The 25,783-nt window shown below is 30.7% G+C and overlaps 3 protein-coding genes across 3 annotated transcripts; 1 reads left to right on the top strand and 2 right to left on the bottom strand.

Annotated features, from left to right (window-relative positions):
- Positions 1 to 1,981: 1,981 nt before the first annotated feature.
- On the bottom strand, positions 1,982 to 7,792 carry LOC25501459 (uncharacterized). The gene is made up of 8 exons (XM_013590697.2): positions 7,788 to 7,792; positions 7,404 to 7,521; positions 6,684 to 6,770; positions 6,428 to 6,577; positions 5,763 to 5,933; positions 3,038 to 3,091; positions 2,772 to 2,918; positions 1,982 to 2,356 (listed from the first exon to the last, which is right to left on the bottom strand). The coding sequence occupies exons 1-8, from the start codon at positions 7,790 to 7,792 to the stop codon at positions 1,982 to 1,984; spliced, it is 1,107 nt and encodes a 368-aa protein (XP_013446151.2).
- Positions 7,793 to 14,379: 6,587 nt separating this feature from the next.
- LOC25501458 (uncharacterized) lies at positions 14,380 to 19,383 on the top strand. Its single transcript, XM_013590696.3, has 7 exons — positions 14,380 to 14,832; positions 14,928 to 15,014; positions 15,122 to 15,331; positions 16,393 to 16,557; positions 17,117 to 17,170; positions 17,308 to 17,454; positions 18,952 to 19,383. The coding sequence occupies exons 1-7, from the start codon at positions 14,527 to 14,529 to the stop codon at positions 19,327 to 19,329; spliced, it is 1,347 nt and encodes a 448-aa protein (XP_013446150.2). The 5' UTR covers positions 14,380 to 14,526; the 3' UTR covers positions 19,330 to 19,383.
- A 1,766-nt stretch (positions 19,384 to 21,149) lies between these two features.
- LOC25501457 (pentatricopeptide repeat-containing protein At1g60770) lies at positions 21,150 to 25,180 on the bottom strand. The gene is made up of 2 exons (XM_013590695.3): positions 24,801 to 25,180; positions 21,150 to 22,767 (listed from the first exon to the last, which is right to left on the bottom strand). Exons 1-2 carry the CDS (start codon positions 25,026 to 25,028, stop codon positions 21,523 to 21,525), a joined length of 1,473 nt encoding a protein of 490 aa, XP_013446149.1. The 5' UTR covers positions 25,029 to 25,180; the 3' UTR covers positions 21,150 to 21,522.
- Between the last annotated feature and the right edge of the window lie 603 nt (positions 25,181 to 25,783).

The raw sequence follows: 25,783 nt of genomic DNA, 5'->3' as shown, positions 1-25,783 counted from the left end.
AATATATAATATATCATGAATGACGATTTGATAATTTATGGGATAGTGACTGATAGACGTCTTGGTCAATGTATTATTTGTGATGCAGTTGTACAATGGAAAATATATATACATCGAAGGGGGATGGATTATGTCCAAAAAAAATTGAGAGTGATGGTAACACAACATAGATTGTGAAAATTAGCAACGCTATGTTCATATGGGTAAGAACAAGTCGCTTGTCATTTTGATGAGACACTATCCATATTATTTTATGAGAGTTCATCCCTATGGTGTAGGATAATGTATACTGCATTGTTTGAGGTTGAGTTTATACTTTTAATAAATCTATAGCTCATATATTTGAGTGGTGTGTTTGACTGTGGTGTACACTTGATATATAGATATGAATGTTGGAGATGAGGTCGCCTCTATGAAAGTTTGGGCAAACTTTCTAGTGCTACCCATGAAATTCAGGCATAGGTGCAAGGCCAAAATGCACCACACCGCGTTGAACAAACTTTGGACGAGAGATCAATGTGAGTGATGGGATCATTGATTCACATACGGAATGAGGTTCATAGAGGTTATAATCTCACCGACATTCTAGTGGGTCAAATTTCATTTGCTCTATGTACTAGTTCATAATCCAAAAATCACGAGTGCTTATGCACTGATTTCTCACGCTTATGGGAACACCTAAAACTTTAAAATAAATTGTGGAGGATTGTTGAAAGGCAAATTCTATGGTACACCCAACCATTTGAGTGTATTGGTACACCAAATTCTTAAATTAATAGTTAAGTGAGTTATTTTTTGTAGGAAAAAATTATTTCTATCGCCTATAATTATAATAACTAAATCTTATTTACCAAAAACGTCAACGCAATAAAATTTGATTTTTCTGAATACTTATTACTCATAATAGATAATTTTGATTATTTTTTACAATAAAATGTAAAAAACATTAGTATGATTTTTATTAAAAATGAAATTATGTTTTTTTTTTTATACAATGATATTTCTAAAATATATATGTCAACAAACACCTATTTTCTTCATAAAAAAGTGATAGTTAATTTATAAAAATTGTAAGTGAGAGTACCGGTACACCGTAATTTACGGGTGTACCGTAGAAGATCCCTTGTTGAAATTTTAGTATATAATTTATTTTAAAGTTAACTATTAATTAATTAGTTTACTTTTGACTCAGTCGATTTGTCAATACTACACGTTACATTTTCACTCCGATTTACTTGGTCTAATTGCTAACCGCCTTTACCAAATCAATCCTAATAAATTGGAGCTTATTGTTTTTATTTACTAGAAAAATTTGTAACGTGTGATTTTAATAAATGGGGTTATATATATAGTGAAATATAATGAGGAAGGGGTTTACAGTTTCCCATCTTATATACAAGTTCTTCTTTCTTAAAAACATGGTACGAATAAACATTTCAAAGTTAATAACAAAGATAAATTAAGTTTCCTCGAGCATCAGAATGTGGTTCCTGAGATCTTGCTAGCTAATTCACATGCGGTGCTAAGTAAGAAGTTTTTCTATTATATATATACTTATAAATACTCTTAAGCCAGTTGTGTGCGCCTCAGTCAAATCCGATAAATTTTTCTATTATATATATAATATATAATAATTTTATCTATTATGAGTCAATTATTTTTACTAATATTTATCTTTGATTTATTACTTTGTAATAATTCTCTGTCTAATTTTTTCGACAAGGAATGGAGAATAAAATAATACAACTATTTGAGGAAGAAATATAGGAGGTCCCGAGTGAGGAAAATGGGAAGAGTGGTGAACAGGAATAACCTAATTATGGAGGAAGAAGTAGATGAAGAAGTAGATAAGAGTAGTAGAGAAGAAAACCAATTATCATTATAAATCAAAACCAATTCCATAGAATCACAAATTAATTGCATGCCAACATGAACTTGTACTAAATGTTAAAAGTAAAAACTATTTGATATATTCATACCATCAGGGACATTTGGCATTCCTTCCAGGTCCACCATAGTAAAAATAATTTCCCCAGTTATCATCAATCCCCCCTTGTATATTATAACAATTTGGTTGCTCTGCGGTAAACTTGAGATTTGACAATGGAACCAAGTTGTTATCAGAACCCCAAACTTGTATATTTCTAATATATGACGCTTTTCTAAAACCCTCCTCGGCAAAATGTCCACTCCCCATTTGGGTTGACGTGTGAGCCCCTCCTGACTTTGAATTCGTTATTTCTCCACCAAATTGAATATTAGTTGCATGATCTTTTAAGAATGGGAACAAAGAAAATGGCCAGTATCCAACTAGGTCAGATCCAAATGCAAGCCACCAATTTCCGTCCTTTGAATCCTACAGAACAAATGAAGAAAAGTAAACCTTGCAAATATACTTTTTGTTTTGTAACAAAGTTAATGAATTTGAATTGCCAAAGATCCTAAAGATTCACACAGTCAGCTTATCGATGGTTGTCTGAATCAAAGTGTCGGATGCGTTTACATGCGTGTAATTTGACTCGTGCCAAGTTGGTGAGTGAAATATGCATACTATTGGAATTTTGTTAAATAATGTAAAAATGAAGGAAAATAAAGTGATGAAAAAAGAAAAAGAAAATGATACATAAAGAGAAAATAAATAAAATATAGAGAAAATAAAAACTATTTTAAATGATGTGTTGAGAGATATAAGGTCAATTTTGAAACTATCTTATCTACCAAATTATTCATAATCTTCTAAGGTCGATTTCGTAAACTGAGTAGAAAATTACCTTATAGATGGACAAGGTAATATCAAATTGGCCTCCATTATATGTAGAAATTGGAGAAATCGCAGCTCCAAGTGCAATTTTATTACTAGTTTGAACAAAGCCTGGGCATAATAAATTGTAGCATCCGGTTTGGTCATATCCATCAGCCTGGAATTATTGCTATAGTCAAAAAAATTTAATAAATTTTTTCATTATAAATATGTTACACTTTCCTAAAAAAAAAAAAAAAAATCATGTTACACTTGAAACAAATATAAAATACTTACGGTCCAATAGATAAACAATCTAGGGCGATTGTCTCCGTAGAGATTTTGATTCACCTGCATAAAAATGAATTAATCTTAACTTTATTGACATAAATACAAAATTAAGTACATTTTGAAAATGAAAGGTAGATTAATGTTGACATACTAATTGTCTTTTGAATGCAAAACAAAATTGAATTCATTTAAGGAAGAAAAAAAATGTAGATTTTGTTTTTTTGGCGGGAGGGTAAATTTTGTATGAAGAGTTTGTTTTACATTTTTAAAAGATTGATTACACTATTTCAAAGATATTTTTATTATAGTTGATTCCTTAACAAATGTTCCAAGTGTATTTGTTAACATTTTCCTAATTTTAAATACATTATTAGCTAGTGTTAAAGTGTCTAAAAATCCGGTACAATCATAAATGATGTAGCACTTGGATTCTAGTTTTAGCATTTTCTGCATCACTAGAAAGTCTATTACAGTTAGTTATTTTCTCCTACGACCAGATTGTTGCATTTAAATACTTCATCTGCCTCACAATAATTGTCTTTTTACCATTTATTTTTTTCAAAATAATTGTCACTTTAAAATATCAATGCAGCATTTATTATATTTTTCATTATTGTACCCTTATTTATTGAATTTCATCTAACTTAACTACTCCACTAACTACAATTAATAAGAGTGTTTTAATAAATAATATTCCCTACGGTCCTTTATACAAGAAACAAAAGACATAAAACATCAACACCAAAAAAATACATTGAAAATAGTCATCTTCATTTAATACACTTCTACATTTAAAAAAATTCTATCAATACCCTTAAATTAATTACTCTTTATTCCATCAACTTACTTACTTTTAATATTTTCATTCATAATCAATAAGGCACAAATGAAATTTAGCTTCAAACATACTTGAAACTTGATCAATCTTCTTATAAAAAGGAACAAAAAAATTCTCACTTTTGTTTCTAATAAAAAGGACCGAAAAGAGTACTAATTTTACCATCAAAATCAACACAATTAATCATTTTCTTAATAATTATGCATAAATCTTAAACAACTGCTATTTATAGACTGTGGAAGTAGTTTTAGCATAACTGATATAATGGGTTAGTTGAGCTCTACCATTCTTTTCAACAAGCTTTCTCTAAATTCTAACTATAGTGATACCATCCGACATGTTCGTTTTTAATTATTAATCTAATAAATTTATTGTCTTTTTCAACTCTCATCCTATATAATTCTAGTTACAATGCAATTTATTTAAAATTTTACAATAATATCAAAATTGTCACTTTTAAAATCAATATCTATCAAGATTAAAGATTGAATCAACTTATTTTTCATTGATATGTACTCTATTCACATAAGTAAGTGAATTTCATGAATTTCTTCATTGAAGAGTTTCTATTGTTTGTTCAATGTCTTTTTTCGATTTGTTCCGATATATGTGTAACATATAGGGTAGACGTGAATTTAGATTAAGCATGTATTATTTACATAATCTAAGTTTACGTATAACACATGTGAATACACTTTATGTATATATAACTTTTTTTTATTAACATCCAAATATATAACTAATGTGTGTGAACGCTGAACTCAATTTATACATGCACACATAATTAAGTTTACGTGTATATTATAACTATGTGCGTGAACGCGTGAACTCAATTTATACATGTACACGTAAACTTAGATTTCTTAACTTATGTAAACTGAGTTTACATAAACTAAATTAACTGAGTTTACGTATATATAACTATAATGTGCGTGAACGCGTGAACTCAATTTATAAATGTACACGTAAACTTAGTTTATTTAACTTATGTAAACTGAGTTTACATAAACTAAGTTAACTGAGTTTACGTATATGTAATTAATGTGCGTGAACACGTAAACTCAATTTATATATGTACATGTAAACTTAGTTTACTTAACTAATGTAAACCCAGTTTACATAACTAAGTAAACTGGAATTTACGTATATACAACTAATGTGTGGGAACACTGAACTCAATTTATACATGTACACATATACTTAGTTTATTTAATTTATGTAAACTCAGTTTACATAAATTAAGTAAACTTATTTTTTGTATTTACAATTAATGTGCGTGAATGCATGAACTCAATTAAAGAGTATATTGGTAATTTTGGGGTGAAACCTAGATTTTTTGAGTTATGGGTAATATCTGTCATAAATTTTAAAAAACAGTTGAAAAATAAACTAAGAGAAGATGAACTTTAGGATACATTTTATATATAATAATCATAACTAAACTAACAAACTCTAACTAATTTGTTACCAATACTAAGAAAGATTTAACTACATGTATCAAACTCAAACAATATCTGATAAATCTCTAACTATATCTAACAAAGTTTTTGATAATGATTTCGAAAATACATGTGAAGTGAGGCAATTCATGAAAAATCTATACTTAGAAAAAGAAAATAGAGAGATTGAGCTTTCAAATGTTTATGATTTTGTTAAAGTTTTTTGGTTTGGTGTTGTTATGTTAAGTTTGTACAATTTACTGATTTCATGTGTTAGATTTTCAAGCCATAATAACTAAATATTTGAACTCAATAACATGGTTATTCACATATAAAACTTTATACCGATGATATAATTAAATTATATATAAAAAAAAAAAAAACTATGCAAAAGGAAATAAATGAATGAATTGATTAAGATGAAGTAATTAACGAGAGTGTGAAATTAACATACATGCCAACCAGCTTCAACGGTGTTTTTGTTGTTGTCGTCGATACCATTTGTACCGACGATCCACATTTGAGCCAAGCTGAATTCATTAGGGCTTTCCACATGCGGGGCCCACACGCTTATGGTAGCCTTTGCGCCATGGTAGATATCCCCAGCCAGAGACCCATATGAATGCTGTGTAGTGTAAAGCAATAAGAAAAACTCATCTGTTATCTCATTGTCAAAATATTATAATGTCTTGAGAACAATTAAGTTTAATGTTGGGTTAAGCTAGTGTTTAAGTTTTTTTGCTATAAAATTTATTTTATAATGATAAATGACAACAACCTCTGAAGACTAATATTTTAGTATAATTTACTACAAATATATAAGGATTCATCGTTGAACCGGATCAATATTAGATAACCTCACAAGACCAATATAAAATACAAAAAATAAAATAAAATAAAATAAAACATATTTGAAATTCTTCGATTTATGAGTTTACTTATTTCTAAAGCATGTAATGAAAAGTAAAAACTCAACTACCATATCTTTGGTTTACCAATTTCCTTTTGGCTTCTATTATGTTGTTTGTTTAATTTTTAACCATAAGAATGTAAAACAAAAAACAAAACAAAAAATAGAAAAAGAAGATAAAAAATATATAAGTTTCAGTAATTGCATACTTCATGATCAGCGTATCCGTTAAAGATGGCTTTTTCTTCTGTTCGTCTAATTGCAATCGTTTCTTCTGGACATGATTCACCAGATAAGCTCCACAATTGAAAGTTGTCACTCAAAGCATTCTTATTGTCTCTTGGTATTTCTGGAGGATCCTATATATAAGCATGCATGAAAAATTATCAAACATAAAGTTGTAATATTAAAGCTTAATTAGCTTTAAAAATTCTGAATTTTCCTTAATTTAATAAACCAAAATACCAATGATTTTTGTTCTTTCAATAGAGAATGATCGAAAGCTAGTTGTTTATCAAACACAACACAATCTATTATATCGCCATCGGGACTCTGCAAAAATGAACACAAATCATAAATACACACATAAGCATATTAGTTAGCCTTGATTAAATTGTGTGTTTGGATAAAATAATTTTAAATTCTAGGAAATTTAAAATTAAACAACTTAAATACTTTAATATAATTCTCTTAATTTTTTTTATTTTTTTTATATATAGTAGTGTTTGGGAATTGGAATTCATCGGTTTTATATTTTCAGCTTACCACTGGTATCTTGTCCATACTTTCTTACTTAACCCAATAATAACCAGAAAAAAAAAAAAAAAAAAAATTTTGATCATGTTTCAATCATTTAAGTTATTTAAACATTCAATTAGATCTTATAAGTACATCTAAAAAAACATGGATTGACTGAAGGAACAAAATGTGATAATGGAAATAATCCTCTTATGACTCTTTATCTTTTTTTTTTGTCCCATTTTCATCCTTTATCTTTTTAAAATATTACACAGTTAACCTTTAAGTGAATTCTTTTAGAAAGTTCTTCAAAGTTATTACGCAAACAAGATAATTTACAATAGAATTAAATTAAATTATTTCATAAAATTATCTTATCGAAAACACACTCTAACGGGTCAAACACAAGCACGATTTAAGGAAGCTTTAAGCTTTGTTGTAACATACTTGAATTGTCTTAAGAGCAGACTTGTTGATAGACTGAAGATCATTTCTCATCGTCTTCTTCAACTTGTGAACTTCTTCCACTGATCCGATTCGATTCGCTAATTGGTGGATACCTGTTCTAGAAGAATAAACAGGAGAAAAAAAGAGAAAAAGGATAACAAAATGAAGGAGGAAGACAATAATTGAGAAGCTAAAATCCATGTTGGTTTTGTGTGTGCTTGTCCACATTTGTGTTGTCTTCCTGCATTAACAAAACAAATTTGCATATTCTTAGATTTTGGTTTTGTCCATGCAAAAAATTCTTAACTCCATATGCATGCAACATAAATATATATTCTTAAACACTAACTCAATATCCATCAATCCAACATAAAAAATACTAACTCCATCGCTGATTTTGATTTTGTCGCATCCTAAATTTTTAGGGTTGCTCAAAAACAACCAATTCTTTTTAATGTTAGAATGAATTTTATTGAACGAATTGTGAGTTCGGGAAACGATTACGTGCAGGGAAGCTACTAGCATATTAAAATTATGATGACCAAGGATTTGGTGTAAATAACAGTTTTGAAATTTGCATAAGGCACTTAGAGTAATTTGAAGTTTATGAATCAAACAACGACTAGCAGCAATACGAGGGAAAAAAAAATAAATAAATAACTTTTTTCTTGCGAAAAAAAAAAAAAACATGGGGACCATTATGATTTGTAAACAAGAATGAGTGGTATGTTACCTTAAGAAACAAAGAAGAAAGAAAAAAGTATAAAGAAGCATACGGGAAGAATTTGTGAAGAAGAAACCAAATTACGTACCTTCTTCCTTTGCCCCTGATTTTTTCTGAAATTTCACTCAGTGTTTTTTTACCCTAATGCAAGGTATTTATAGAGGTTTCGATTAAGGTTTTATTTTTATTTTAGCACCATATATTTTATTTTTTCCAATGTATCTTAGTTTTTCTCCTTTTAGTTTTTGTAGCAAACAATGTTTGCTTGGTGGACAATCTTCCGAACCTTTTATGATTTCGTTATTTTTGTAACGTCGTTTTTATTGATTTTTTTTTTTTTACAAACTTCATTTTAATTGTTAAATTTGGGATTATATTGGATCTCACTAGTGTATTTTAGCCTCGTAACATTTTTTAAATATTAGAGTGAAAGATCGAGGGAGAATTTGGGGTGCGTCTCATTGTCTTTCTCTCCTTTATTTTTAGCAAGATTTCAATTGTCAATATGATCTCCTTCAAAAAAAAAAAAATGTCAATATGATCAAGTCCTCATTAGCTAACTTAATTGATCTTTATGAAAATAAAATTCATCTTGGAATTTGCTGATTATTTTGTTAAATACAGTTAAGATACTTAATGTATATCATTTACATGTCCAGCAATATGTGTTACTACACTTGTCCTACATCACCCGTAGTTTGAAATTGGTTGTCTCTTTGAGAAAGAAAATGCAAAAGAAATATGTGACAATGTTTTCCTGATGAATATATTGCTATGGCTGAGTTCTAAAATTTGTAGCCATCTCCGCTGAACAATCAGCATCTTCATCTTCCTCATCATAGTCATCGTCATAGCCACGTGGCCGCTACTTTGATCTTCCCGGAGAATGTGGTGACACCTATTGTTGGAACTTGGAAGATATGTGGAAATTGAGTTAATGGAATAAACACAAAATTCTACATTGGATAGAACTAGTGTAGTGTGAGTTGGAAAAAAATGAAAGTTTCACATTAGATAGTTACACACATAAATAGTGTTTATATAGTTGAGGTGTAGCCCTAAAGCGTGTGCATAATTATGTGAACGGAGTAAACATTATTAACGAAAAATATATATTTAAATATTTAATTATTTGAAAATGTTAATTTAAATAATTAATTTAATCATTATTAGAAAGTGTTTTTTTAATCCCCAAATATTGCTGAATCTGAAATATTTTGGTGAATAGTCTGAAATATCTTGGTATGCAATTTAATATATTTTTGTACTGATCATCTGAAATTTATTTTGGTACTAAATATAAAATATTTTTGTATTCAATATGATATACTTTGGTACTTGATTTGAGATATTTTTGTACTAGATATAATATAGTTATTTGTTTTCAAAGTTTCTCATATATTAGTTGTGAAACTTCAAATCTTTTTCTTCTCTCCCTTTTCGTCTTGTGTTGATGAGATTTTCTTCTCTTTTTTATAGTGTTCTTAAGATCATAGACCATATATAATGTCCTTCGGAATAGAAATATCATATTGATATTTTGAGATATTAAAAGTTAGAATGGTGGTAACATCATATTTGAGTGGTCACAATAGCATAATAGAGTGGTCATAATACCATAATTGATTAGTTTCAACATTAAAATATGAGTGGACTTAATACCATATTAATTGGAAGTGTAATTCTCGAACAATTAGGTACAATGCATTAGTTAGTCACATAGTTGCAGTTGTGCTTGTTTTTACCCTGGAGGTGACGTAGTTGATAGTCTGTCTTGCATAATTTTGTGTAGTGCCACAAAATGTTTTCAATGTTTTATCCTTGAGGCAGCGTGGTTGATAGTCTACCTTGCACAATTTTGATCAGTGACACAAAACGTCTTAAAGAGTGACCCAGTCGTGACTCAACCTACTAACAACTTCGGTAAATAAAAATTCTTTCTCAAAAACAGATTTTAGAACTCCAAATACAATAGTTTGAAAATCTAAAACCAACACATATATTCCAATTGCAGCTCGAAAGACACTACAAGAAAAGTTGAATTTAACGATAAATGGGTGTGGCTTGAAGAAAATTTCAATGGATTCTCGGTTAAAAGTAGTTGTTATCTAATTCTTTCGTCGAATGACGCACAACACAGGTTCATGTCGTTGAAACTTATACTAAGACACTTAAAGGTGTTATGGAAGGAGGAATTTAGGTGGATGGGAGTAGAAGAATTAAGTGCAAATAATATAAGTGTGAAGCATATGTTACAGTTCAACAAATTGATCAAATGAAAAAAAAGCCAAGAGGGTGAAAATTCTAATTTGGCTAGAAACTACATGAAGTATTTGCCTATTGAGGAATTAAGTGAATAAGACAAGATGTTTCATCAAATGACTTGTTCTACAAACTTTCAATGTTTCCACCTTGTTTACAATCTATTTCTACTCTCTGCATTTTTCTCCAACCTTACCATAAGATAAAATGAAAAAATTAAGTGAAGCCAACTATTTATAGATTTCTGAAAAGTCCATCTTCACCTTGATTTTTTTTTCAAGCTCAGCCACATATCTTTAAACTACCATGATTTTCTAGGCAAAGTCAATATTTGCCATGACGAATTTTCCATGTTTCAAAGTTCATCATTATGCTGGTTTTTCACTAAGTTGTTGCTTGGCTTGCTAGGCGAATTAACTCAACTTAAACTTCTTTTTTATTTACTTGGTCCTTAATTCGTTAATCTTTAAAGACTTAATAGCAATTCTGACCCCCTAAGTATTAGGAAGTTGCGATTTTAGCCCCCTAACAAAATAATATACAATCCAGCTCCCTAAGTACAGCCCCTTAGGCCAATTTTGACAAAGTCAATGCTGACGTGGACGCCACGTGTATAATTTTTTATTTTTTATTTTATTTTTTAATAATTAAAAATAAAAAATAAAAAAATTACCCACGTGGCGTCCACGTCAGCATTGACTTGGTCAAAATTGGCTTGGGGGGCCAAAACTGCAAAAGGGGCCGTACTTAGGGGGTTGGATTGTATTTTATTTTATTAGGGGACTAAAATCACAACTTCCTAATACTTAGGGGACCAAAACTGATGTCGAGCCATCTTTAAAATACTACAAGATGTATTGGAAAAAGGGTAAAAAGAGCAAGAAATTTATATCTTACCTAGTTTTATCATATTTGCACAAAATCGATGATTTTCATTAGGTTTTTGCAAAATAAGTTATTGCAGTGGGTATAGTCACATCATAGGAGTTGATGATGAGCTATGAGACATCGTTGAAGATGTTGTTACTTTTCCTTTTGTTTATGAAGGAATGGTTGTGGATAGAAAAACTCTAAATGAGGCTCAAAGAAAAATATATAGAAAGCATCACTGAGTACGTGCTATTCTGGTGGTTGTTTTATCTCATCAAAGATTTACAAGTACAATGTGTCAAAACTCCTATCCTTTACTTTGATGACCAAAGTGTCATACACTTTGCTTCAAATTCAGTATTTCATGAAAGAACTAAACATTTGAAAATTGGTTGCCACATTATTAGAGAGAAACTGCACGCATGGTCTCTTCAAGTTCCTCCATATGTTACTTGTAAAGATCAAGTAGCTCATTTATTCACTAAATCCTTATTTTCTCTGTTAAGTCAAAGTTGATTTGATAAAAATGATCTATCTGAAACAAACTCGAAACTTAAAGGACCTATATAAAACCTTAAAAATTTAAAGGACCTATCCGAAACAAACTTCAAACTTAAAGGACCTATCTGAAACCTTAAAAACTTAAAGGATCTATCTGAAACAAACATGAAACTTAAAGGATCCAGGGAGGTATTTGACCTAAGTTATACAAATACATAAGTTTTTATGTATTATTTTTAAGTTTGTTAAGGTATTTTATAAGAAAAAATAGTTTATGAAGATATAATTTTCATTAGTGAGAGTTTATAAATTAAAATAAAAACTTATGTATTTACATAAGCTATTTTTCATAACCTCAAAATAAGTTCAATCCAAACGGGGCCTAGATCTATATGAAGTATTTTCACACCCGTCGAGCAAATAAATTAAATACATAATTCAATAAACTCAAAATGAATTTCTTATTATTTTTTTGAGGGCTGAATTTCTTATTATTATCTACAATTTTCTATTTTTAAAGATAATACCGTGGATTATGGTCACAAGCCGCCCTAATTTGATAAATACTTTTTCTTTTATTTTTTATGGTGGTTGAGGTTTGAACCTCAAATCTTAAATATATTATATATTATACTTACCAACTAAATTAAACTCACGAAGACATAAATATTTTTCTTTTGCACCATCATGCATGCTAAAACAAATCTCACATCAAAGTATTTAGGATAAAAAAGCCCAATAAAGTGGATTATTATAATTTTTTGGGCAGATATAAAGTTAATTTCTTATAAGCAAGCTGACACTTGTCAACAAAATATTTAAAATAGGTTTATAAAAAATATAATTAAGGGAAATGTTAACGAGCGTCCTCCGGACACACTTTAAGCACTTTTAATAGAAATTTTTTACGAAAATCTGTGTAATCACTGCATTGGAATTTGTAATATTTGACCTTTTTAAGAAATATTTTCTAAATTTAAAATCTTTAAAAAGTATTCTGGAGGCACTCGTTAATAAGACTCGCTAACTAATTAACCAAATATGTCTGGTATGTATTAATTATTATACCTAAAAGAATGTGTTGGTAGTTTTTTGGTGGTGAAAGAATGTGATGGTATTGTCAAGGAAAAAAATGACTTGGATTGAATCTCTTGAATTAAATGTTCGTAAATAGAATAATATTATATTATATATTATATATAGCAATGACTTTTACCCTTGCACTTGGTGTTTTCTAGTTGTAATCTGTAAATTTTTTACGTGCAGTTATAAAGTCTAACCCGTCAAACTGAAAAAGACTTTAATCTTAAATTTGAAATCTCTTCTTTCTTTCTTTTTTTTAAAGGTTAAAATAGAATATGTTACCAAATCAAAGTGTCATTCCTATCACAAGGTGTATTAAGAAAGAGACCGTAAAGTCGAAACAATATTTTGAAGAAGAACCTGAGCAAGAAATAAAAAAGAAGAAAAGAAATAACTATTAGCCTATGTCCAGCATGGTAAACGGACTAAGCACCTACCATAGCAATGGAAGGGAAGAGAAGCAAATTTCACCTTCAACCACATAAACGCGAGATATTTAATCTTATCCACCACCTGTATCACCGAGCATTCTTGTCTTTGAAAAGCCTGTTATTTCTTTCTTTCCAAAATTCTCAAACAATAGTAAACCAAACAACATGTAATATTGAACGCTGCACATTTGCGGTACCACCACTATAACTGAATTTATTAAAATGATTCGGCACATAAAGAGGGACGACCGCATATTGATTACAATTGTCGTGTCGCCTCTACCCATCTTATAACCAGTAAAGAGATTATTAACTGACAAAGATTTCATCAACACGTGGATCCCCTCTGCGGCTAAAAGAAACAAGAAGGGTGAGAGAGGGTCACCCTGCCTGCCTCAAACCCCTCCAAAGAGAACTCATCAGTTGGAGACCCGTAAACCAAGACCGAAGTTGTGGCCGTTCCAATGCAATCTTTTATCCACTTCCGCCAAAGACTCGGAAATCCCATTTTCAACATCTCCTCGTCTAAGTAACCCCAATCAATTTGATTTGTTCAAAAAAAAAAAAAAAAGTAACCCCAATCAATTGTGTCGTGGGCTTTCTCAAAATTCTCCTTAAAAACAAACAATTCCTTCTTACATCTATGCGCTTCATCAACTATCCGTTAGCCACCAATATGCCATCAACTATCTCTTATTAAGTTGAAAGAAACTCAAATCATCTCGCCTTTGATACTTCAACATACCCAAAGATTTTCTTTAGTAAAAATAAAAATTATACTGCATTAAAGAACTAAAAAAAAGTATAATTAAGATGCATTTAACATTTTCATTAAATATTCATTCAAAAAAGCATTTTCATTAAATATTTTAATTAATTAATAAATAATAAAACATTAAATAATTTTATACTTTTAATCTATTAAATATTTTTACTTCAAAAAAAAATCTATTGAATACTTTATTTCCTAAATTCCCTCAAAACATTTATTTCCTAAATCGTTGTTTAAAGATATTCTTCAACATTTTTTTTCACACAAGATATTCTTTAACATTATTATAATCATACCGCGTCAAAAGAGAAAACATGTATATTATGTATAGCATATATAAGTACTCAAAAGTCTCCCTAAAGTATGTTCAGAGAGAGAGAGAGATCATTTTCTTGGCTTCAAAGGCTTTGAAAATGGTGAATGAGTAATTAGATTGTCTTACAAATACTGTTGATATAGTATATTTTTGTTGGATTGGATATGGGGTTAGATTTGTTCCAATGGACAAAACCAAAATATAAGAACACTCAAATGTGTTTTGTTGATGCAAGAAGACAACACAAATGTGGAGAAAAACACACAAACACAAACATGGATTTTAACTCCCCAGTTATCTCCCTCCTCCTTCATTTTCTTCTCCTTGTTTCTTTGGTTTGTCATGTCTATTCTTCAGAAACAAGTGGCCAAAATCAAACTTTTCTACCAAATGAAGAGTTTCACAAGTTGAAGAGGACCATAAAAATGCATCTTCGACGAATCAACAAGCCTGGTGTTAAGACAATTCAGGTATGTTAAAAATGTCTTTAAAACATTTCTCAACCTTTTTCAAGAAAAAATAAATTGTGTTTGTGTAATTTGTGTTTGTGTTGTTTTTTTTTTAGAGTCCTGATGGTGATATCATAGATTGTGTTGTATCTCATAAACAACCGGCTTTTGATCATCCTACGTTGAGAGGACAAAAACCATTGGTATTTTTCTTAGTTTTTTTATTTCTCGATCAAAAGGAAATTAAAATTCATAATTTCTTTTATATAATTACATTTTAACTTATAATTGTTAGGTTTTATGTGTATAGGATCCTCCAGAAAGACCAAGAGAGCATAAGCAAATGGGCATTGAAGATTATAACTTTCAATTGTGGAGTTTTTCAGGTGAATCATGTCCAGAAGGAACAATTCCGATTAGAAGAATAAAAGAAGGTGATATGTTAAGAGCTTGCTCTATTAACACATTTGGAAGAAAATTGAAACGTGTGAGAATGGACACCACCGGCGATGGACATGAGGTACAATGCCATCACAAACTCAGATTATTTTTTGTCTCATAATTTCTTTTATATTAAATATTTTTATCTTTCTTTTCCTTATGGTAAAGTATGGAATAAATAAACAACTTAAGAGATAACCCAAAAACCAACTTAACAGAGATAGATAATGGAAATTGGTTAAGTATATGGTAGTATTTTTTAGGGGAAAGCGTATGGTAGTTGAGTATTTAATTTTACGTTAAATATGTTTTGGCTTATATAAAATTACGGTGGTAAGTTTAGTCTTTATAGCCTTCCAAAAGAAAATTTAGTCTCCGTAAAAGAAATTTGACCATTTTTGTCTATATTTTCTTTATAAGAACTTGTGATTTAGTTCCTACATATGGGCTAAAAGTATCAATTAATTTTATAAAAAGTAGAGATTAAATATTTATAAAGACTAAAAGTATATCCTTTCATTTCTTTTGAAATAATTAATATCGGACATAACAGAGAAATTTCAAATGTTTTCTTTTCTTTTTATATTTTATATCATTCTTTTTATTTATTTTTTTACACAATATCATTCTGTTCTTTTTTTTAGTGATATTTTTTTTTTTTTGGTCGGGGTTTATACTCCGAACCTTGAATATATATTACTACCAACCGAGTTAAACTCACGAATACATACGAAAATGAAGATAGTACGATTAGCACACAAAAAAAAATGATCAATAGTACGAACTAATCCTCCTTATAGTCTCACAATATAAACAAAATAATATTCTGATAAAAGCATAATAAAGTAATAAACAAACAATTTCTATCTACTTCTTTTTTAAAAGAAAAAAGTGTTCATTTTTTTGTCTTTCTAATTTAATCATGAATCTGAGTCCTTTTTCATTTTAAAGTGATCACAGAATTGCATGGTTACTCACTTAAATTATTTTGTTGTTTCACTTTAAAGTGTACCAATTATTTTTTATCTTCAATAGAAAGAATCTTAAACACAGCACAAACCAACATTGAATCTAATATAAATCTTGTGCTATATTTGAAAATGAAGTACTAACAAATTGGTTCTTCTTAATGATGCACAGCATGCAGTTGGATATGTGAGTGGGGATGAGTATTATGGAGCAAAAGCTAGCATAAATGTGTGGGTCCCACAAGTGGAAAGTCCATATGAATTCAGCTTATCTCAAATATGGATCATCTCTGGTTCATTTGGAGAAGATCTCAATACTATTGAAGCTGGTTGGCAGGTATGTTCATTATTTTCATTAATTACTTCACCTTAAATAATCAATTCATTCAATCATTTCCTTTTTCACTGGTTTTTTTAATTGCTACTCTACTCCCCACTCATTTTTTACCGGTCGTTTTAAGGTTAACACGTATATTTCTTCCGTCTCAAAATAAGTGATATTGTAGACAATTGCATTCAGATCAATGTACATTTTTTATATTCAATATTTTTTTATTATATATTAGTAAAAATTATAAATGCAAAACCAAATTCAATACTTGATAATGATATTTTAGTAAAAAGGATGTTATTTCTTTTCCATTTATCCATTTTTCTTAATAGGTTTAAAATGAACAAATAGAACAATTAATTTGAAAAGAAGGGAGTATTTTTTATTAATCTTTTACACAAAAAAAAATTAACTAATTTTACACAAAAATTCATAAATTCATTGGATTTGGTTTTGCATTAAATAGGCAGTTAGAATGTCAACCAACTACCTTTCATTTTCATCAATGTACATAAAAAAAAAAATTATTGATCAATCAAGCTAAGTTTAAGTAATTTTTATGCAGGTCAGCCCAGAGCTCTATGGGGATAGCTACCCTAGATTCTTTACTTATTGGACGGTAAGTAAATTGATTGAAGTAAAGGAGGTGGAAAAGTAAAATATCTATGATTGATACTACTTGCTTCAAGTGTAAGATACCCATTAATAAAAAAATGTGTTGAAAAGAAAAATGATAATGGCTAGTAATAATTGCAGACTGATGCATATCAAGGAACTGGATGCTACAATTTACTTTGCTCTGGCTTTGTTCAAACTAGCAGTAATATTGCAATTGGAGCAGCAATTTCTCCAACTTCTACATATAATGGAGGCCAATTTGATATTAGCTTAATGATCTGGAAGGTAATTTTCTGCTTAAAATACCAAAATGACCTTAAAAGATTATGGATAATTTGGTAGATATCAATCCATGTTCCTACTATTATTTACTGCTTATTTAGTTACTAAAGTTAAAACATAATAAAATAGTTTTTGGAAATAAAAAAGAAATTCAATTAATTAATTATAATTATTCCAGTGTCAATTTTGTCCATGAGATTGTTGCATAGTGACTAATGTGATTAGAAGAAACTTTTAGGTTTAAAGAACATGTGAAATATTTTTTAACTTCAATAACTAAATTAACTAACCATTGATACAAAATATTGAAGTCTCATAGTCAAAGTCTCAAAGAAAATTTAAATTGAAAATATGGTCAATGGTGGGGGCATGGGGCACTCCATTAGTTTGGAAGTCTCATTATATGCTTTCGAATTTTGTTATTATGTAGAATTATAGAAGAAGCAAGGGCAAGTTTATTATAACATGTTCACAACATAATAATTTGTTTTGAAAAAGCAAAATAAGTATGATGAACAAAATTTTCTAGTGTTCCAGTGTCAGTGAATGTATGTACTACATTTATTCACTTTACTACTTTGGTACAATACTTTTTTGGTCCTTTTTTTCACCACATAAATTCACATAAATGTATGTAATAGTGTTTTATCTCCTGTAAAAAAAATTGTTTAGTTTTCGTCCCTTGTAATTTGAAGATTTTTTGGTTTTGGATCCTCATGACAAATTTCGCCCCCTGTAAAATCTTCAAATTTCGGTTTACCCCCCTGTAATTTGAGCAAATTTCGATTACTCCTTGCTAATTTGAGCAAATTTCAGTTTACTCCCCTACCATATCATATATTTTGTATAGTCAAAATTCATGAAGGTCCAAAACCAGAAATCTTCAAATTACAAGGATGGAAACTAAACAAAAAAAATTTACAGGGGAAAATCGGAAATGACCAATATTAGAGGAGTAAAGTACTATTAATCCTATTTTTTATTTTCTCTCGTTTTTTCTGAGCACTTTGAGAACGTCAATTTCCTTTGCTTTTTACAACTTAAAGATATTCCATAATTCTGAACGCCACACCTTTTTTTATTCCTTCATTTTTCTCTTATTTAACAAAACCCTATTATTTGCATTTTTTTACTCACCAACCTGGTGCCTTTGTTTTCTTCTTTTTGACACATTTCTTTTATCATGTCAGCTAACATGTTTCTCTTAATGATTATGTTTATGTTTGAGTAATTTAACTTTGTCACAAAACAAAAGTTGTATCGTTGAAGGTTTACTAGGATAACATCGATACCTCAGATTGAATGTGTGTCATATGATTAAGATATGTCCGTGTTCGATATGGTTATATTAATTCAGTTACTTCTATTTTTTTTTTTAAACTATTAAAAATGTTTATATCTTAATATTAGTGTTCTGTATGGTGTTTTTTGTGTGTGCGCGCGCACGTTTGGTGTTTGTGTTTCATATATAGTTTACTTTGCTTCTATTTGTGCGTGTAGGATCCAAAGCATGGGAATTGGTGGCTTGAATATGGATCTGGAAACTTAATTGGATATTGGCCATCCTCCCTATTCACACACTTAAAGGACAGTGCAACTATGGTTCAATTTGGAGGAGAAATAGTGAATACAATGTCAACAGGGGCTCACACATCAACCCAAATGGGTAGTGGACATTTTGCTGAAGAGGGTTTTGCAAAAGCTGCATACTTTAGGAATATGCAAGTTGTGGATTCTGATAACAGCTTGATTCCCTTGCCAAATCTCAATGTTGTAGCTAACCGTCCAAATTGTTATAATATACAAGAAGGGACTAATAATGGGTGGGGAAATTACTTTTACTATGGTGGTCCTGGTAGGAATGTAAAATGTCCCTGAGAAAATGAATAATACATAATTATAATTATAAAGGTAAACATTTTTTTGAAAAAATATTCTTGCATTTCTTGGTTGGGGTGATTTATTTTTGTGTTCAAATTAAATTTTTATTTGTTCATAAGTTTTCTATTACTACCTGGACTCTTTGTAAATGTCTAAAGAGAATATAAAATTAATATGCAACCTTTACTGGTATCCCTTTCTCTGCCTTTCTAGACAATATTATTCTTTTCTTCCATCATTTTTCTCATGCTTTGCTTGTAATGATAAGAGAAATGTGTGTGTAAAGAAGATGGATAATGCTTCTAACTTTATGATAAATATGCTATTTATTTATTCCATTCTCCATATACTTGAATGATCTCTTTCTATAGTTTTGGTATTTCTGTGTTGATTAAGAAAATCCTTAATTGTTGTGGAGATGCTTGATGAATTGGGAAGTTTTTGGTGTGTTCGCTTCAATATTGTTGTTGTTTAATGATAAAGTGATAAGGAGGCATTTATTTGCATTGGAAACAAGTACCTAATCTTAGGAATAGTGTGCGCGCATGCCAGAACCAAAAAACGAAAATAATTAGAAGGGCCAAAACCAAAAAACAAAAATAAGTAGAGGGATCAAATCCAAAAAACGAGAAGACCGAAATTCAAATTTAAAAACCTTGGTTCTTAAATCCTCTTTTAGTCTTTCTTCCTCCATTTTCAATGGAAATGTGTAAAGAAAAGGAAGTTCACGGCTTAAAGATCTTGAAATAGACAGAGTCATTGTTGTGATTGTAATTTGATCCTTCTTAGTTGTTCCTAGAGGTAGTTTTTTTGTTTTTTTTTTTTTGTGGTGTTACAATGTAACAAAGCAAAAAAAAAACTAAAAAACTAGCTAGTTTGTCTCATAGAAGGAGAGACTCTAAGCCAGCTGAAAAACGATTCCAGTGAGTTGAGCAGACGGATTAGGAAGACTCCTTAGCCATAAAGTCAGCACAAATGTTCTGCTCCCTCATAATATGAACTGAATTTACAGTCCATGATGCAAGGCATCCGAGATTTCTAGTAGCACATAAGCATGAAAATGCAAACTTGCATTTTCCAAGTTGTGAATAAGATTTACCACTTCTAAATGATGTTTGTATAACCAAAGATCATAACAAAGTAGCAGTCCCAAGTTCGTAGAGGTAGCTAATTGTTGGGCACTCTATCTTGGTTCAGTGTAGTGTATATGTATTTTGGTGATTTACAGAAAGGTCGACCTTCGCAATTTTGATATGCTATCACATTTGGCTTGTGAGTAACTCAATGGTCATGAAGCTTGAGGGGTTAGCATCTGGTGGGAAGCACAGGGGAGTTGGAAGTCTTTATGTTTCCCGTCTCAATCCTCCTAGCCACTAAGACAATAGACAAAAGGAAATAGAATATTAATGATTCTGCAGAATATTAAGGATTGAATTTGAGTCCATTTATTATTCTTGAGCATTAGAGAATTCTGTATATGTTTGACTAGTCAAACTCTGTCCAAATTCTTTTTACAAAATGCAAAACTGAATTTGGGGATGGAGGAGTTCCCTCTTCAAATAGTGTTGGAAATTACAAAAGCCGAAGCACTGATTATAAATAGAATTCCAATGCTTCTAATGTGTATTGCTGAATATTATTTACCTTCCTATCTAGTGAAATTTCCAAAATTGAGACCCCAAATTAATAGTGTATACTGCAGTGCATCATATGTTACCTTGGCAATGTATTAATTTTTAAAGAATTTAACTCAAGAAAATCTGTTCTGCAAGAAATTAACTCAAGAAGATACGTTTAAATGACTTAATGCTTTGATATTTAAAATTCTAAGATGGGTAAGTCACCAGCAATTGCATCAGAAATCAAAAAATAGAGTCATCATATGTCATTTCTAGATGAAGTATATTGGCTTAAAGCTAAAGCCTACAACAAGCACATGCCACAAAAAAGAATCATGAGGTTGCATGGATAATAAGAAAGACAAATCAAGGAGTAAAGATTATACTGAGAAACCATATAATGGTTGGTGTAGACATTCCTTCAAAAGGAGATGGGTGACTTCTACTGTCCACCTCTTATATTGAAAACCATATACGGCATGCGCCACTTCAAAATGTTTAAATTGAAATACCAAATTTTTATTGCAACACAGAATGTGAGGAAAGAACACAGCATCTCAATTTACATGAATCACTCCTCGGATATAGCCTCAAGCAACTTCTGGGCATCTTCATTCACGTTCACATTTTCCATCTTCAATCGTCGTTTCATAGCAGCACTTGTCCTACCAGCAGCAGCATAAGTTCTAATCAATGATTCAAACACCTCTTCCCCAACAGATTCCATGGATTTCTTCAAGATTTCGATGAATTCTTCTGCACCATCAACATCCTTCTCTTGCTCGTAGTGCTTCATCATAATACCTATTGTCTCAGATGATGGAACCCACTTTTCACCATTCCCTCTACCAATTGAGATTGCTTCGGATAAACAATCCACCGCCAACTTAAAGTCTGCATTCCGCAAATGGTGATCCAAAAATATTTCCCAAGTTTTTGCATTAGGCTTGGCCCCCCTCCTCCGAGCACGCTCCTTTAGTTCTTCAGCCTTCTCCAGCATATCTAATTTTGCATATGTCCCTATCAATACATTTGCAACTCGAATATCATAAGTAGTGCAGCTTGATTCCCACTCACGGAAACACTTTTCTGCTCCCGGGAGATCTTTCAAGTTAACCAAAACCTGAATCATATTCAGATAGCTTATGTTTGCAGTTTTAGGAAATGCCAACCTAAGAGAACGCCAGACCCTATAAACCTCGTATACTTTGCCTATTTTCCCATACAATGTAATTAGAAACTGGTAAGCAGAAAGATCTTTGTAACCATTCCTCTTTTCCAATTCCTTGAGTGCACCTTCAGCCTTCTCAAACAAGTTAGCATCAACATAAATAGACGCAAGGTTGCTATACGTTGTCCAATCTCCAGTGACTCGACCGTCCCTCTTCATCTCATCAATAACCCTCTCAACACCAGAAATATCATTAACTGCAGCAAGAGCTCTCATCCATACATTATATGTGTAAGAATCCGGCATGATATTGCTACTCTTCATTTCTTGAATGATGGACGGAATCTTTTCTGGTTGACCTACTTTAGTATAGAGAGTCATAAGACTATTATAAGACAGTGAACTCAAAGGAAAGTCAAGATCCTTCATTTTTTCAACGACACCTTCAGCTTTATCAGTCATCAACTCCTTGCAGTAGCAGTTGAGAAGTGCACCATAGCACAGATGATTTTTCTTAGACTCGGGGAGATCAACAAAATATTTTTCAGCAGCAACAATACCTCTAGCTTTTGCAACCAAATCAATATGTATAGCTTGGTCACTGACGGTCTTTATCATATTCCTCTTAGCCATTGTCTCTGATAGCTGCAACACAAGAAAAAGAGCATTTTCCATGAATATAAATTATGGAATGCAGAGTCTGCTACCTATAATGTCTAAACCTTGTGCTACATGGTTTTGTTCCAGACATGACCACGTAGTCAACAACATCAACATACAGCAAAATGTATTATTTAAATAGGAAGGAACTAATACTAAGAAACATATAGATATAATCTGTCAAAAAAAAAAACATATAGATATAATTTTATTTTGTTTCAAAATAAGTGTTCACAATTCTTATCATAAGTTTACCATCACACTCCTTTATAAACCACTGCATTTGAAGCATCCACATTCATAATTCATAAAGTACAGCACACAATCAATAACAACAGAAGAACACTTCAATTAAATACAAAAGTTGAAACCAATACTTCAAAAATTCATTATATGGTTCAATAATAAAAATAACTGCATTCAACTAAATCAAAAACAACGCAAGAACACATCACAAGAACACATCAATTAGTTTTTTTACATGGCAAAATTTTATAAAACGACACCCAAATACAAGGCGTACTTGAGTTAGAGCGAAACAAATAAACTCCACTGCACTGGCAGGGGAAAAAGGGCTTAAGACTACCCACAAAATCAAACTACTAGACCCCAAGAAAAATAACCAAGAGTCTCACACTCAAGCTACAAAGCTGCCAAATCAGAAACCACAAAAGGCCAAAAAAAAACGGACAACCACACAGCAGGGACTATCAAACCTCCTTAACACAGGCAAAAATCCACCTATAACCACACTAAAAGCAATCCACAATAGCACAAAACCAATTGCAAAAGGAACGAAGACACCCACCACCTTATATTAATAACCAAGCAGAACCAAAGGCTGCTAAATTATGAAGAAAAACAAAGTTTACCTTTACCTCGCCTAACAAAGGTTGACACTAACACTTCAAAACCTCGTTTTATGATTCCATGATAAAAATAACTCTATTCCAAACCCAAGCTAATATATCATCTTATTTTGAAGAAAATGAAATAATTGAAAATAACAACAGCCTAGAAAACACTAATTTGGGTAGAGTTTTTTTTTTTTTTGGAGGAAGCCAAATTTGTGCACCCAAATTGGCTTCTGGAAGAATCGAACCTGACACCTTGAGAGGAGCACACCCCAAGGTACCAAGCCCACACCACCAGGCCAACCCTAGTGGGTTTTGGATCGACTTATTTTATCCTATCGACTAACATAAGCATTTATGAGCATGTTTGAGAGAGCTTATATAAATCGCTTCTGACATATCCATCAATTATTTTCAACTTAGTTTCATAAGCTTTTCAGAATACCTATGAAAACAGCTTATAGCTAACATTTAAATAATTTAACTTTTTCAATATTTTGTAATAGAAATATCGTATACAAAAACCCTTATATGTTAAGTGTATATGCAATAAGCATTTCATTAAACTATTTTTCTACACAGTGCCTAAGAAACATATAGATATAGCTTAATGTTGTTCGAAAATAAGTGCTCCAAATTCTTATCATAAGAATTCGACGCGTCTACATCTATAATTCATAAACTACAACTCACTAAGGGCCCTTCTAGATTGGCTAATTTGAGCTTATGTACATGCATAAGTTCTGTGATACTGTCTGAGAGAACTTATTAAAACAGCGTATGACATTTTTCATAAGCTTTTTTAACCTACTTTCATAAATTCTCCAAAATAGTTTATGAAAATAACTTATAGCATATACAAAAACAATTTAACTTCATTTTATCTTTTTCTATAGAAATAGTTTACATAATCATATACAACAGCGCATATCATGCTAAACGCACTTATGCTATAAGCTGCAAATAATCTGTTTATCCCAACAGAACCTAAATGAATAACAACACTATCCTTTTAACTCAGTTTCACATCCAGAAAAAACACGTAGTGACAAAAACAACTACATTCTAAATCGAAGCCAATATATAATCTTAATTTTCAGAAAATGAAATAATCGAAATTGAAAATAATAACAACCTAGAAAAAGCGCTTAAATGTAAAAATACCTTAAGAGCAGGTTGATATAATTTCCGTTGTCTCAGCTTCTTAAGCGTATCGCCAACTTCCCATTTATAAACGCGCTTCCCACTCTTAATGAACTGATTAAGCTGTTGACGAACATTGAGTTCAGAACCACCGTCTTTGAAGAGTTTCAAGTAAAGCGCTTCGTCTAAGTACTTTTTGGATCGTTTCACAACGCTTTTGCATTTACCGTAACGTTGCATCACAGACATTTTTGGAGTTCTTGTTTCTTAGTGATGAGTGTTACTGGAGATTCAAAAGTGTTCAGTGTAGTGATGAAGAAAGCGAAACCTAATTTTCTGGAAAGAATCAAAAGCGGAAGAGGAAATTATTGGGCTGTGGGGTGGTTCTTCTCAATGTCCAAAATGAGTTAGGAATTTGCTATCCGCACCGTCAATATTTAGATATAACACGTAATGAGTATTAAAGATTGAGATGCTTTCCATTTTAATGAATATTTCTATTTCACTTGAAGAGAGATGGACACAGTATATAAGTGACTATGATAGACAAAGAATTTAAAATATTTTATTCTTTTTTTATATCTTTTTATAAATGAATATGTTCATTAAATAGAGATTTCAGCTCATCTTTCATAGTCCTACGAAATTAAATTTGTGACACGATAGTGCTAGGAAGCAAAATGTCATGTTTGATTGTCATGTCACTACAATATACGTAGTTGGATCAAATTTTGTTGGTTCAACTTATGAAGATTGCTCTTTTGCTTTTTAAAATTGTTTATTCATTTATAAGTTAACTTATGTTCGGTATTTTTCAGCGTAAGTTAACTTACGCTGTCACTTTTAAGATCAGTTGATCCGACTTAAAAAGTGATTGAACCGATTTTAAAAGTACTAGCGTGAATTAACTCACACTGAAAAATGTAAAGCGTGAGTTACTCCTGCTGGTAAAGGCTATGATTCCAATTATAAGAACCTTATCATAAGGCCCTTATTAGTCAGGC

Source organism: Medicago truncatula, chromosome 8 (genome assembly GCF_003473485.1).
Source record: "Medicago truncatula cultivar Jemalong A17 chromosome 8, MtrunA17r5.0-ANR, whole genome shotgun sequence".
NCBI lineage: Eukaryota > Viridiplantae > Streptophyta > Magnoliopsida > Fabales > Fabaceae > Medicago > Medicago truncatula.
This window is presented reverse-complemented; position numbering and strand designations above follow the sequence as displayed.

Bases quoted from the DNA above. Each gene is read 5' to 3' on its own strand.
- LOC25501457 (XM_013590695.3), bottom strand. From the start codon at position 25,028: ATGTCTGTGATGCAACGTTACGGTAAATGCAAAAGCGTTGTGAAACGA. The intron at 22,768-24,800 runs GTATTTTTACAT...CTTGTGTTGCAG, and splicing joins TATATCAACCTGCTCTTAAG to CTATCAGAGACAATGGCTAA.
- LOC25501459 (XM_013590697.2), bottom strand. The intron at 2,919-3,037 runs GTAAGTATTTTA...CAATAATTCCAG, and splicing joins GATTGTTTATCTATTGGACC to GCTGATGGATATGACCAAAC. The intron at 2,357-2,771 runs GTAATTTTCTAC...TTTGTTCTGTAG, and splicing joins TTACCTTGTCCATCTATAAG to GATTCAAAGGACGGAAATTG.
- LOC25501458 (XM_013590696.3), top strand. From the start codon at position 14,527: ATGGGGTTAGATTTGTTCCAATGGACAAAACCAAAATATAAGAACACT. The intron at 15,015-15,121 runs GTATTTTTCTTA...TTATGTGTATAG, and splicing joins TGAGAGGACAAAAACCATTG to GATCCTCCAGAAAGACCAAG. The intron at 15,332-16,392 runs GTACAATGCCAT...AATGATGCACAG, and splicing joins CCACCGGCGATGGACATGAG to CATGCAGTTGGATATGTGAG.